This window comes from Anguilla rostrata, chromosome 2, assembly GCF_018555375.3.
Source record: "Anguilla rostrata isolate EN2019 chromosome 2, ASM1855537v3, whole genome shotgun sequence".
Classification (NCBI taxonomy): Eukaryota; Metazoa; Chordata; class Actinopteri; order Anguilliformes; family Anguillidae; genus Anguilla; species Anguilla rostrata.
The window spans coordinates 60,716,714-60,731,692 of record NC_057934.1 but is presented as its reverse complement, the minus strand read 5'-3'; the positions used below and the strand labels follow the sequence as shown (position 1 = coordinate 60,731,692).

Here is a 14,979-nt window from a genome sequence, read left to right as displayed (position 1 = left end):
CTCTTTCAAATCAGCCCTCAAACAGTAACAGAAATGTTACCATGTTCAAATCACTCCCTCAAACAGTAACAGTAACGTTACCATGTTCAAATCACTCCCTCAAACAGTAACAGTAACGTTACCCTACTCAAAAAGAGCTCAGATCACTCAAACAGTAAGAGCACCATGCTGATATAACCATTGGTTCATACGCACATTCAGCCATGACAGACAGAGTACAATCACTCAGTACATGACATGTAGAACATACCCTTACACATGAGCAGAGGCCAAACAGCACAGCTGAGGCCCAGCCATGGAACAGCGCCCACACTGAGGCTGATTAAGATGCATGATTTTCTGACTTATTTCGATTTCACACCCCCCACACAAACAAACCCTCAGCTCATCCGTGCCTTTCTAAAAAAGACATTTTCAACCTTTATTTTCATTCCAAGGATTATGCCCAGTATTAACAGGAGAATCAGTGACTTAATAGTTCACTGTAATAAGAGATTACGTGCTACCAGGTGGCCTGAGGCATAATTTAGTGAGCATATCATCATCAAACAGACTACCCATCAGACTCGTTCATGTGGACTTCTGGCACAACACAACATGAGCACAACACAAAAACACGAGAAACAGTATCCCAGTTTGGGAAATGTGGGCATGCATTTTTTTTTGTTGAAAATGGGCACGTGTGCTGCTGCAGCCTGATGCCATCTCTCACTACGGCTCTCAACCCCAAAGTTAGCGTGAGCACGAACACAGACACATAATGAAGTACAAAGGCCTACTGTAAAACATGCCAAGAAGGCGTGAAACACTGACCCAGGGCTGTGGAGAGAATGACAGGTTTCTGAGATTTCAATCAGACGCTCTCTGAGCAGTGAGACTGGGGGGGGGCCCCAGGAATTCCGACACGTCAGAGAGACCGTCCCGCTGACTGATGACCGGAGGCCAACCCTGCAGCCGAGCGGTCCAACAAGACCAGGAGACGTACGACCGTAAATTCCACAGCAAGTCCACACTTTCTAAAATTTAACAAAATAACCACAAGAACAACTAGCCTGCCTGGAAATAACCCACAAGGCGTGTTTTACGAGCTCATCACACTGACACGCTGAAATTACTGCTGTGAAGTCACTCTCACTCCCGAGCTTTTTTACTGCCTTTCACAAGCACCAAGACCAGGCTGTCACTCAGCTCGCTCCTCGCAGACGGAGAACCTGCGCACGCTCCCCGCCACGCGATCGCATCCTGACCTTTCACCCCTGGGATTCCTCCAATAGCGCGCGTCAGCCCGCCCCCTCTCTGAGGGCAGCGGCCGTTTTTCCCAGCAGCAGGCGGGTGTGTTAAACGCAAGCGGCCAAAACCGGGCAGCGCTTCTGAAGCTCACTTCCTGGTCTTCTTCAGAGACGCTGCTCACCAGCGCCAGCGCGGCTGGCTCCAGTACAGGCGTTTCAGCCTCCCGTTTCAGTGCACGTCAATGGTAACAATACAGTCAAAACAGGAAGTCATCTTTTTTTTCCCCACAAGAAGATGTAGTCGCAATAGGTGATTTGTCTTTGTCAGATGTCTCCCCATGCGTGGATTTGTTAAGTTATTGTGCTATTTGTACAAGCCGGTAATATTTTGTGGAGGAATCGGTGGCAATCACTGCATCTCACACGCTTAGTGGACGAGCGGACTTCATGTCCCTACTGTGCAGTCTCAGGCTGCACTAACCAGACTTCAAAGTGCTTTTCATCAAGCCTACGAAGAGACAATGGGTGACATCACAGTGATGACATAAATATTTTCCTACAGTCCAGGGCTAAATCCAGCGCATTGGTACGCGCCCCCCAAATGACTCGCGGGCCAGAGTGTGACCTCGCGTCCCACCAGCGGGAGGCTCCGCCCCGTGCACACAGAGAGCTCCTGACAGGAGCAGAGTCACAGCGTTCAGACCCAGGTGCAGAGAAGGGAAACAGGAACATGGTCTGTGCTACAGGAGCAGCTGCTCAACCGTTTAAAAACACACATGCAGCCCTGCCATATTCAAACACTCCTGAGAAAGAGGAGTGATTTCTCCGCTCAAACGGGCTCAGTGACTCGATGACTGGCAACCCACTCTCCTTACACACACACACACACACACACCTCTACATGTACCAGACCAATTTCCCAATAACAAAAACCCCCCCAAAGGCTAGCATTTTTTGCATACCTGGAATAGCTCTGCATTTACCTCCTGTACAAGGACACTGGTCAATGTATGGAAGCATGAGAATCTCTCTTTCACCCCTACTCTCTCACATTATTGTATCACCCTATTTTTGGTTTGCACAAGAAGACAGACGTCATGCGCTTGTGATTTTCAGACGGAAAAATACAAATCATATGCAGCCAGTACCACCATACCACCTGCATTTCACACAAACCAGCACATGGTGAAACAGCATAATATTTCAATGAGTGGGCAGAACACTGTGCATCATTCATCACAAATACCGCCGGTTGGTACTGAATGTCACGAGGTGGGGAAATGTGTCATTAATATATGAATGCGCTAGCTCTCCTGTAAACTATTTAAATGTGTGGTGCAGAGAGCTGGCACACTGCACCCTGGGATAGCAGGTTTGCAGACGGGGGTGTGGAATGCTCACCTGAGGGAGTAGGTGTAGCCCGTGTTCTCCAGAGCGCATGTTGGGGGTGTGGAGGTGGAGGTGGAGGTGTGGGAGTGGGAGGAGGCGAAGCCTGTGTTCCTCAGAGAGCGCAGTGGGGGTGTGTGGGTGTGGGAGTGGGAGAAATCCATGGTCACGCTTCAGTCAGACTGCAAGAGCCGAGGCGGGGAGGGAGGGAGGGAGGGAGGCTTTAGGACACAACTGTGCACCTGCCTTTTGACTCGAAGCAGTGCACGCAGACATACACACACGCATGCGCACAATGCATACACACCTGCATGCGCACAATGCATACACACCTGCATGCGCACAATGCATACACACCTGCATGCGCACAATGCATACACACCTGCATGCGCACAATGCATACACACCTGCATGCGCACAATGCATACACACCTGCATGCGCACAATGCACACACCTGCATGCGCACAATGCATACACACCTGCATGCGCACAATGCATGCACACCTGCATGCGCACAATGCATACACACCTGCATGCGCACAATGCACACACCTGCATGCGCACAATGCATACACACCTGCATGCGCACAATGCATACACACCTGCATGCACGCAGTCATACACACCTGCATGCGCACAATGCATACACACCTGCATGCACGCAGTCATACACACCTGCATGCGCACAATGCATACACACCTGCATGCGCACAATGCATACACACCTGCATGCGCACAATGCATACACACCTGCATGCGCACAATGCATACACACCTGCATGCGCACAATGCATACACACACGCATGCGCACAATGTATGCGCACAATAACATACACACACGCATGCACATGCACAGGCCTACACACAGAATGCATGCACTGACACAAAGGTTCAGTCTGTCTCTTTAAATTGGCCGGGTGCCCCCTGCGTGAGGTCAGCCTGTATGATCCTACACACTCCTCTCCTTTTCCCTTCAGCTCTACTGTTACACAAGTACCCTGCATCTGTCCCTGTAACATCCAAAGCCCAACGGTGACACAGACACATCTGCGCACCTGCCGGGGTTCGCCATCTCCAGACCAACTGCAGCCAGCCTGCAGTCACAGCGGATGCAGCCCGCAGCACCAGATCAAACCTATTATGTAGAGACTATACTGTTTATATCTAAACTATTTAACAGGTGAGTGAAGGGAATAGCTCTCCCCCTCCCTAAACACACCCTGATCTGCCATACCAGCAGTCAAAAGGCAGGACAGATGCCAATTTAGGATTTGAGCAGGTCTCTGACTTCAAAAGAAATCAGCACTTCCTGAAGGGAACTCGGGCGGGGCAGGGTGGGGAGCATAATGATTAGTCAGGTGCGTGTATCCTTAGCGCAGACATACCTGCAGGCCAGCGCGAGACAGCGCGAGCCAGCCTCTCTCACTGCACACAGGAAGCCTGCACAAGCGTGGCCTCCTTACTGGACCAGCAGCAGCAGCAGGCATCGGTGAATACGGTCAATGTTTCCACACACGGTCAGGCGGAATGGCTCGAAAATGAAGACTTAATACGCTTTTGTAAAAGCTGCCACCCCGTGTTTAAAGAAAACAAGGAGTACAGTGACTCATAGATCTTGGCAGGACTTCAGCATTGTGCCATAACGGCCTCGGGGCTCTCGTCAGCTTGTTTAAACACCCGCCCTTCCCATGAATCAGCTGCCATCAACATTCCATTTTCATTTTAAAAAACGCATCTTAAATTCTCAACCTAAGCAACAACACTAGCATTCTCAGAGAACTGGACAAGAGCAAATACGGGGATTTCATGCAGCATTTTAAAAAACAACCTGTCTAAAAGATTGAATGATACTTTGACGAGAGACCCAAGTCAGGCGCCAGTAATGCACGAAATGTTGGACAGACAAATTATACTACCAGAAATACAGGGTGATATCGTACAACCTTCAGACGAACTGAACTGCCAAACATTGCAACTAAATAAATACATAGTACTCTCTCAAAAACGAGCCTCACATTAAACCATACACATAACAAAATGCACGCTTCCGAACCCTGCACTGAAAAAAATGCGTTTAACACAGCCCGCAGCTCATACAAAAAAAACTCACATGAAGAGCATTTAAATTAATGTCGAACTGTTAATTGGCAACAAATTCAGCGCTATCCCGTAGACCTGCTGCGATCGCGCGAATCCCGCAAAGGGCACTGTAATAAACTTAAAACGCTCGAGACAGGCTGAACAAAGTCTTGTTCTCAGGCTCACAGACATTTGCACACAACCACGTCAAAACACCAGCCCCCAGGTACTGGTGAAATGTGGACATACATTCATTAAGATCTCCCAAATGTTATTTTAATCAATTGCTCATTTTTGAAGATTAGTTAAGGGTTAGGATTAGCTTCATCTTCGGGAACTATAATCAACACAGCATGCGATATCAGGCAAATCAGCAACCAGATTCTGCGTGCCCATTCAAGGAACACACAAATTAAACTAGAACAGCTTACCTGCGTTCCACGGTTTATAAAATCCAAGCGCAGAAAGTGATAGGGAAACCTGTCGCGATAAATGGCAGTTTCAATCGGTAGAATAAGACACTTACAAAATAAGCTGGTTCTATATACACACGTGCATGTATTGTCTTCTAGGCAATGGTACTTTGCGTTCTGTCTCTTCTGCAGATATAATTTCGTAAAAAATAATAATAATAAAAATTTTAAAGCCCAAACGCCCAAATTGGAGCGCATTTCACAAACCCAACAAATCAGAGCGCGTCAAATTTAACTGAAGCACTTGAATCTCCTCGATATAGAAATTCTGAATTACGGAGCTTTTATAGGCTAAGTTATAAAATACGTGTCCAGGTTGAACAGAAAGATCGCATGGACATGTTGGCGATAAAAATTCAATTAGACGATTACACTTGCCCGTTCCGTAATACTGCTGGTCCATCAATGTTGCACTTGTGCAAACTACTTTTTAATGCGCACCAGCCATACAATATATCATCCGCCAAGTTCATTCAGCATCCCGACGCGTCTTTCATGGAACCGAGCAGTTGGAGTCGGTCCAGTGGGTCCTTAAACGGCGTTTCGCGGAAAGCAAGGGTAAAAGTTTGCAACTTGCCAGTGCGTAATTCTCAGGCACAATTGTCGAAATTCCAAAATGGCTTCTCAGACGCAACAAAGCCCGAGGATAGCTATACTTGATCCACCCACTGCTCCCTGTCCGTCATATTTTGAATCTTAGAAGAAAACAAAAACACTGCACGATGCAAATAGTGACTTTTTTTAGGGGTAAACATTAGTCAAAAGTTAAACATGAACCCTTAACTGTATCTGAAGCTAAATGTTGACATATCGAATAGAAGAACAGTTGTCGAACGGACCAAATAGAAAAGGCGAAGGGTTTACAAATAAAATACCAATAAATTCCAATTCTGTCATTATAAAACCATGGTACTCGACCTGAGGCAGAGGTACTCACAAAAACACAAATCACACACTGGAAAAACTAAACAAGTCTCAGTGGCTGTATCAGGGCTCATCAGAACATGTTTGCGCAAATGGCCGGTTGTTCAAGTGAAAAATGTAACTAATATTCTACAAAATACGGACACGAAACCTTTCTCCATGGTCCATGTATTGCCCATCACATTCAGCCTTAAGTTATCTTAGGATTTATGCACTGAAGAAAAACAAAAAAACATTGTATTAACCCAATTGAAATCTAAACAGTGGTTACATAATTTGCTTGCCTTAAATGCCCAGTATACATTCAGTGGCCACTTTATTAGGCACACCTATCAATTATCGTTTGCGCTTTTTGATTCCAGAACACCCTGAATTGTTTGAAACATGGACTCAGCAAGATGCTGTAAACATTCCTTAGGGATTTGGCTACATGCTCAATAGCTCATAACTCAATAGCATAACTCAGTTGGGTCACACATTCATGCTGTGAACCTCCTGTGCCACCTCATCCCAACAGTGCTCTATTGGGTTGAGATTTGGGAACTGTGCAGGCTATCGGAGTAAACTGAAGTCACTGTCATGTTTGTGGAACCAGCATGAGATGAGGCGTGTTTTGAAACACGGTGCAGTGTCCTGCTGGAAGTATCCATTTGAAAAAGGGTAGACTGTGGCCATGAAGGGAGGCACGTGGTCAGCAACAATATTTAGGTATGCTGTGTCATTCAAAGGATGCTCAGTTGATATTATGTGTGCCAAGAAAACATTCCCCACACCATTACACCACCAGCAGCAGCCTGCACCATTGACACATGTTACAGTAGAAATCAGGATTTGATAAACCAGGCAACATTATTTCAATCTTCAATTGTCCTTTTGGCCACAGAACTTCAGCTCACTGCATGTTTTTTGTTTATGGTACCATTCTCTGTAGTGTGTGAAAATCCCAGGAGGACAGCAGTTTCCGAGATGCCCTAAACGAGGGTTTATCGACGTTAACAATACCAGGAAGGGACATCAGTTTTGTATAATTGTGAATGAACGCAAATACAAATTTACAATAATGTAAATGTATATTTGCACACACAAAGCCTCTTAGCAATATATTAAACAATGAAATACGGCTACAAGCTAAAATAGTAGCCATATAAAATGAAATGTCGAAAAATCGATTTTGAAGGACGAACAAAACAGGAACTGAACTGCGAAATATTACATGGTCATCGTCATTAAAATTTTAATAATAAACAACATTTAAACTTTATAAGTTATGATATAAGGGGATACATGGTCGTCTTATTTTGACCATAATTTGCTTAATGGGTAATACACACAGCTAATAAATAAAGAGAGCAAACAATTCCTAAGAACTTTAGCAAGACAATAACGACAGACATGAATATCAGTCTGTCAAACGCAAAATTGCAATCTGCATCCACCCAACCTTGCGTTATTTCCTGTTGGGGATTTCCAAAAAAAATGTAAAAATATCAGCGATATTACTCACCAAGGGAAACATGGCACGCAACGTGTTAACGTGAAGCCATTCAGATGAAGGTTTGTCATTCCATAAATCAAACTCATACGTGGAAACATACGTGTATAGAATACCCATTTCAGTTACGCACCTACTGTTATAATGCGTAACTACAACCCCCTTTCTATGTAGGTCAACTTAAAAAGTATACATTAATAATTTTCAATTGGTAACACATGCTATATAATCACTGACAAGGGTCATAACCAAAGTAGCAGCAGAAGAAAGCAGCCTTCATTCTGAATCTGAACCTAAGATTATTTAAACGGGCTTAGACTGAACACATGCTTTAGATTTCAGAAATTAATGTACTCGTTAATTTAAAAAAAATTATGATTTGATAAGACGTTTCAATTTGTAAAGGCTACCGAATATCGGCTACCCCTAGAATGCAATTACAGAATGCATGTTGACAACTATTAACTTTAATCGTTATGGCCAATCTTTCCACCATAGCCAGCAAATTACACGTGACTATCTACAATGTAAACTGCACAAAATGTTCATCGTCGGTATATTATCTTTCTCACTAGACTTGACCAGCCACCTATGCATTCTGACGGGGTCAACCATGCCATGGATGGGGTCGACACACTCTGTGAACTGATTACGCTGCAAAAGGATAAACGATTTCTGTAAGCACCAATCATAACATCATTTAACGATGATTGACTAATCTTTCAACCAATAGTGTTGGTTGGGCTCCCGCGAAACTTCAAGTTCAAATAACGTTATTAGCTTGTTAGCAAATTATCTAACTTGCTAACGATTATACAATGTAGCTAGGTGCGATAAAAACAACCTGGATTTTCTGGAATCGGACTGTGCTTCATAAATTGTGATTTAGCCTACGAGATCCACGTGCCCTACCCATGTAAGCGAACACTAACCACAGTTGACTAACGTTATCTCGCTATGAAGAAAAATGTACAATTGCACTCCAACGTAAGTAACAATAACTGGCTGAGCTGGGTAGCTACTAGCTAACCAAGGTTAGCACAGCAAGCTATTACTATACTACATTAATGAAAACAATAGTCGGTTTAGCAACATCAGACGGTTGGCTGGATACGTAGCTTCGACAGGTACATGCAGGTACTTAGCATGCGTGCTACCTAGTTAAATAGAAAGCTAGTTGAATCATTTACCGTGTGTACCCTTCACAGAAGTGAATGCTGAGGCACGATGAGATGGTCAGTGTCGGCAAAGTTGCTGAAGAGAAAAAAAAATCCCTTTGATTGCAGGCTAAATATGACGCACCTAAAGTCGACGTTCAGCGTTGTATCTTCGTTACAGCTAAATACGTCCACTTCTGAACACGAATTCTTCTAAAGAATTGAGCCAATATAATGGCACGTTTGAATTTTGGGAAAATGTCCAAACTGTGGCTAATCGAGCCAACGCTAAACTGTCTTCGATGTTCTTTGGTCAGTGGTAAATTACGTCAGCAAACCGGAAACACGTGTAACTGTCATATCCACTGCCACGGTTGGTTTTCGCATAGACACATGTATATATGTCTATGGGTTTTCGTACGAAGGTAATTGTTAGTGTAAAGATAGCCAGAAATCTGAAGCGTTTTACAATGAATAACCTTTTGTAACGTTTTAATATACATACAACATTTTAACTGCGTACGATGCTGTGCTGTGAAGTGCATAGAGCTATTAAAGATGATCAAAAAAAACTGCAAGCATGTCAAATCAGAAGATGACAGATTAATTCTACAGTTTATCTGTGTGAGGATTTTTTCCAAGAATCAGTCTTTTTTTTTTTTTTTTTTGCATTTTTTTGTTAACGAAGCATTTAATTTGTAATGGGACTATCGAGTTAATGGCCTGGGGAGCACGTGTTTCTTGTGTTTTCAAGGTCCCCAGACTTCTTGACACCTGTCAATGTCACGTGGGAGTATCACTTCTTTGAATAGTGTTACAAGCGCTCCACCTCGTGGCCATGTGCGTGCAACACTTGTCACGAACTGTGAAAAGAATGTGCCGTCCATACATACGGCTTCTTGAGTTCACATGATTTTTTTTTCATTTCGAAATAACTTGAAGCGTAGGGTTTTTAGAATCTAGGATGTATTATTATTGTTTCATATGTTATTCGTTGTAAGTAGCCTAATCTAATTAAGTCTACTTCATATGTATGTATTGCAAAATGATGTTGAGATCTTCATCATAAATACCAGCTAGCATAATTCACATGAATCCTCTGTTTGGGGAATTGCTTAGTGTTGTTGTCAGCATCGTACTCTCCCACTCTGCTACTGCTTATCTCAGAAATCTGTGGAAGAGTAGCCTACTGTGGATGCTTTTGATTTAACTAAAATAAGCCTTTGCCTTGGTGCATTTCAATATTCTTCATCCCGATTGAAATTTTACTGTCCTATTTTGTTTGAGATACTCATTGGCCTTACATCGTTTTAGAGTAAAGTGAATTGACAAAGCATTTTTAAGGAGAGTCGTTTGTGTCCGTTCACCCAAAAAGACATACACATTTTTCTTAATTAGCTTAGTTTGCAACAAATATGCGATATCTTTCATTATATGAACGTGCACTCCAATTTGAGGCAAGTCTTTTATTGACCCCCAAGAGAAATCCCACAAGGTAAGACAGTGGTTCCCAAACTCAGTCATGTGTATGCTGGTTTTTGTTCCAACCAAAATTGCACTCCCAGAAGTTTAACAAGATGTTTTTTAGGTCTTTTTATTAGGCTTTTTGTGTTTAGAAGTATTATTTGCCACGTTGTCAGAAATTGGTGTGCATACCACAAAGAATACAGTTCTTGTTGCTTATCGTGCTATATTGCAAGCAATTACATGAAAAAGAGGTCAAATATTTTTCACTGATCAAATTAAAGACTGAGGTGAATCAGTAGGTTAAGCCCCTAACTGGTGAACGTATGGATACCTGGTCACTAAAACAAACCACCTGGATGATAAAGGAAAATTCAAAGACAAAGCAAATGATAATGAGGCAAACCTGCATTGTGTTTATAAATTTATGGGGAAAAATATGAAAGATATTAAACACGTGTTCATCAACTAACTGGGCGCCTATTGATTAACCTCACTCATTCATTCGATCCAAAAAAAAAAAAACTTTCTTTGTAGTCGTTTGCAATATAGCACAGTATGAACATGGGGATTTTATCCTTCATGGCATGCATGGCTATTTTTGACACAAATGTGGCTTCAGGGGGTTAATAATCCTTTTAAACGTGAAAAACATAAGAAATAACAGCTTGTTAAAATGAAACTGCAATTGTGGTTGGGGCCGCCTATCCTGCATTTGGCACTGTGTGCAGATCGCGCAGATCCTGCCTGTTTTATTATTATTTTTTAAAATTAACATTTCTAATTTTACAATAAGCAAAGAAAGAAAAGAACACTCAGGATCAGCTAGCTACCTAACGCAACGTTACCTGATATGAGAGATGGATGCTGTGCGCAACGTTGTCTAAACTAATGTTGCCTTTCTGGACATGGTCCGGTAGCTAGCGTTAGCTGTGAAAATAGCGATGTGATTTAGTAACGTTACATTGTCATCAAATGTAATACGAAATCTACATCAACAAATAACATGACCTCTGACCCCCCAAAATCCGAACACTGCTTACGACCGGAGAGCATCATAGAGTTCAGTGGATAAGACGCGCGCCCTACTAATGTGGGCGGAGCTGGTTGCTATGAGGCGCTATTGCCGCCGGAAAATGGTGAAGAGTGGTGCGAGAGGCGGGAGACATAATTGAGCGGATTAAATACAGTTGATAAAATGCTGAGCTCCCGTCATAATTCGTATTTCTAGCCACAGCTCCCTGCGAAGGAGTGCAGGATTTATAGGTATCAGTGTGTACGTGGATACCGCAACGCTGAGGTAAGTCCAGTTCTGTTCATCAGCGCTTTCATTGCAGGAAAGCAAAGTTAGTCATGCAGTAACGTAGTCGGTGAACGCCTACAGCTCTTCTTCTAACGAAGGTAGCTTACTAGCTATCATAGACTGTGATCTGTCATTGTAGCTGTCAAAACGATAGTCTAAGTTATTATCGCGCTTTCAATTTAAACCTTTTTTCTGGTAGCTACCCTTGCGGTTTTGAAATAAAGTGTTTATCAAGCTGGCTAGTTAGTCTAAGTTCAGATCAAGATGTTTTCTAAAGACAATTTCACTGAACTTAAGATGGGTAAATAGATGTAACCTACCTAGCTAATATGTTCGGTATAAAGTTCAAGTTTTTTTGTGAAATAGCCAATAACGTTGGCTAGAAAGCTGGTTGGTTACCTATAGATAGATGGCAACGCTTGGTCACGATAACTCACGTTACCATTAATGTACGTTAAGATGGATGATGGTTATCGGTTGAACGATTGTTTGCCAGCCAAACGTGATTACACTGTGCTAGTTCAACTGACCGATTCGCTGAATAAATATTGATACCATGGCAACGGTAAATAACAGTTCAGCTGTGCAGTGCTAACTTGACAGCTGGCTGACTGTACGAGAAATGTCGTTGCGCCAGATGATATCGCCCAGTCTAGCTAGCTAATTATCTGTAACATTAGCTAGATGGCTCTGTTCTGGCTACACAATTCTAAAAATCTTTAGCTAGAAAGCTACTATAACGTTACCGAAAATATTTAATTTTCTAGATTTCTAAGCCTAACTACACGTTATGTTCTTTTGTTGACAAGTGACAGTTATTTTTTTACTGTTAAAAACTACGATCAAGTTCTGCTGAGAGTTCAACATCTCTAGCCAGAACTGAAAATAAATGGCATTTGAAAAAACAGGTCGTACTGTAGTACGTGACCGCTTAAGTCAAATTAACGTAAAAGCGTGGCACAGCTGAGGATATTTTCCCCGGTAGATGGTGCGCTGGAGTCACCCAACCGATCAGCCCTGCATGTCCTACTATTCTCCCACACCTCTGCTGTCAGGTGTGTTGTGTGTGTGTGTGTTTTGTGGTTGTTTTCAATGCTTCCCCATTGGGAGGATGATGATCAGTGACTGCATCTCTTGAGGGGGGTGGATTGGTGTTGGAGGGGATGACGAACCTTCCCAGTGGGGTGTTATTTCCCTGAAATATGACTCAATGCTTTGTTTCCCACCGGAGGAAAACTTGCTGCCAGTAAACATATTCCATGTCCTCCTACTGAAGCAAAGCAGCATTGTGTGTGTTAAAGTAAGAGACAGAGGATCCTACTCTCTTATTGACTCATACACAGGACTCACTGACAGTCCTGCTGTTCAGCGCTGAGCTTTGCACATAAACACGCCCCATGTGTCTCTCTGGCTGTGAGAAAGTTGTCAATGACTAGTCCCATGCATTGTGTTTCCGTGTCTTTGTGTTGAGTAGCGTGCCGGGGCCGGGATGCACATGGAGGGCTATGACGAGTTCTGCTCCCGCAGTCTGGTCCGGCTCCAGACCAAGAGTGAGGCGGCGGCGTGCGGCAGGTCCTCCGTCCAGCAGGAGGCGCTGTCCATCATCAGGTTCCACGGAAGGGCTGTGCTCGCACCTCTGGTGAGTAGCACTGAGGTGGAGGCTGCAGTACAGCGCAGGTTCGAAAACATCCTGAGAATTTTGTGCCGGTGTTCAAGGCCTAATTCACTTTCCATGTCTATGGTTTTGTGTTGGATTGTTATTTATTTTACTTCAGTGTCATTACACACATACATCCCTTCTGTTGATGTTGAGCCTCAGTCACATTGAGGCTGTTAGTGGCAGTAACAGGTAAATAAGAGTTAATGATCTCACAGAACTTCAGTGAGTAAGACTGTAGTACAGGGTGTACCACCATTCAGTGGTCGTTATTGAATCTGCCATAATCCTATTTTGTAAGTGTGTGTGTGCGTGTACATGCGTGCGCATTCGCGTACGTGTCTGGATCTCTTCAGTGGTTTTGTTTTGTAAATGCGCTGTTGCATGGTAACTGCCTGCAGCGCACAGTGGGGTAGTTATTGTTTACACGGCAGCAGTAGTAAGTTGTGAAAGCACGCTGTAGTCCACAGATGAGCACACACACACACCCAACAGCGTGTCTCACTGAACGCATAACCGGCTGACTTGAGCGTTGCAACACTGAAACCGTGTTCAGCTGTGGAGAACCAGCGAAAACATGGAAAAGGTAATTTATGTGTTGATAAATTTCACCTCTTGTTCTGTTGTTCTATTCTCATTGGTAAGAATAAGCATTGATATCAAACTGTTACTTCATTTGGCTTATTTTCCTCATTGTGTACATTGTGTACAGAACGTGGAGACTTCTGACTTACAATTTTGTTATTGTTTTTTTTGAATGTAGGGATTTTTTACCTACATGGCAACTAAAATTAGTACAAAAATATGTATTGTAAGTATAAAGTTCAGCAGTCAGAAGTGCAGAGTGGTTTGCGTGATTCCATTATTGGATTTTCATTATTGGATGAACGTTGAATATTCGGTTTGTGTTTGTCTCCTTTTCCCTAAGCAGTCAGGTTTCAAAATAATCATTGACCGTGCATAAATGCTAAAAGTATTGAGCCAAAATGTAGCATGATTCAATGCGTACGGTGTGTTCAGTAAAACATGCTTGTAAAAGCTCTGATTTTAAAACTTGGGTTTGATCCACACCTCTCCTGATGAGACGAGCTGTTTTGTGTCCTTGCCGAGGGCTTGGAATCTGAGAACGAGGCCAATCAGCCCTGAATAATGTGCTTTCGTAAAGTCCGAGCTCATTTTAAAAGTCTGGTATCATAGTGATATTATTTACATAACAGGTAGTCTGTTCCCATCACACTTTAGGGGAATATAAAGAGATTAAAATAATGAAGTAGCGTGTGCTAACTGCCATGCTGCTTATGTAGTGGCAGTGTTATTACATTGACAAAACATTCCACTAACATTGTGAGGACATTTTTGAGAGGGAGGGAGGGAGGGAGAGAGAGAGAGACTGTGAGTGTTTATTCGTTTATTTTCATCCTGCGCTCTGTCTCGGGAGGGCTTCTGTTGAGGAGTGCAAGTCACAGAGCACTCCTCCAGTCCCGCAGGTCACTGTGGAAACTTCCAGTGAGGTGGGGGACAGGGGACGGGGGGCGGGGGGGCGACGGGGACGGGGACGGGGGGGGGGGGGGGTGTTTGGGGGCGTGGGGTGGATGGAGAGGGGGGGTTTGCACACACACACACACACATGGCGGGGGGTGTGTGCTGTATGGAGATGTTCGTTCGCGCTAGTGTTTCAGAGTCCCTCGGGCGAGACTGTGCATTTGGCTTGTCCTTTAGATAATTACTGGGTTTCAGGTGACTGCTGGGGGAATATCCATCGTAAACAGAAATGTAAAAACAGCACGCGGCAACGGCAAAACAAAAAAATTGA

General features: G+C 43.6%; 2 protein-coding genes across 2 annotated transcripts in view; one reads left to right on the top strand and one right to left on the bottom strand.

The window, feature by feature from the left end:
- The window catches only part of LOC135248591 (SUN domain-containing protein 1-like), a 36,141-nt gene extending 27,053 nt beyond the window's left edge, over positions 1 to 9,088 (bottom strand). The window contains exons 1-3 of the mRNA XM_064323399.1: positions 8,776 to 9,088; positions 5,128 to 5,176; positions 2,631 to 2,797 (exon numbers count right to left, since the gene is read on the bottom strand). Coding sequence (XP_064179469.1) covers positions 2,631 to 2,779 — 149 coding nt within the window. The 5' untranslated portion in view covers positions 2,780 to 2,797; positions 5,128 to 5,176; positions 8,776 to 9,088. The remainder of the gene's footprint in view (positions 1 to 2,630; positions 2,798 to 5,127; positions 5,177 to 8,775) is intronic.
- Positions 8,414 to 14,979, top strand: part of LOC135248590 (centriolar coiled-coil protein of 110 kDa) — a 16,188-nt gene continuing 9,622 nt past the window's right edge. Inside the window, exons 1-2 of the mRNA XM_064323398.1 lie at positions 8,414 to 8,572; positions 12,984 to 13,148. Of these exons, the coding sequence (XP_064179468.1) occupies positions 8,543 to 8,572; positions 12,984 to 13,148 (195 nt within the window). The 5' untranslated portion in view covers positions 8,414 to 8,542. The remainder of the gene's footprint in view (positions 8,573 to 12,983; positions 13,149 to 14,979) is intronic.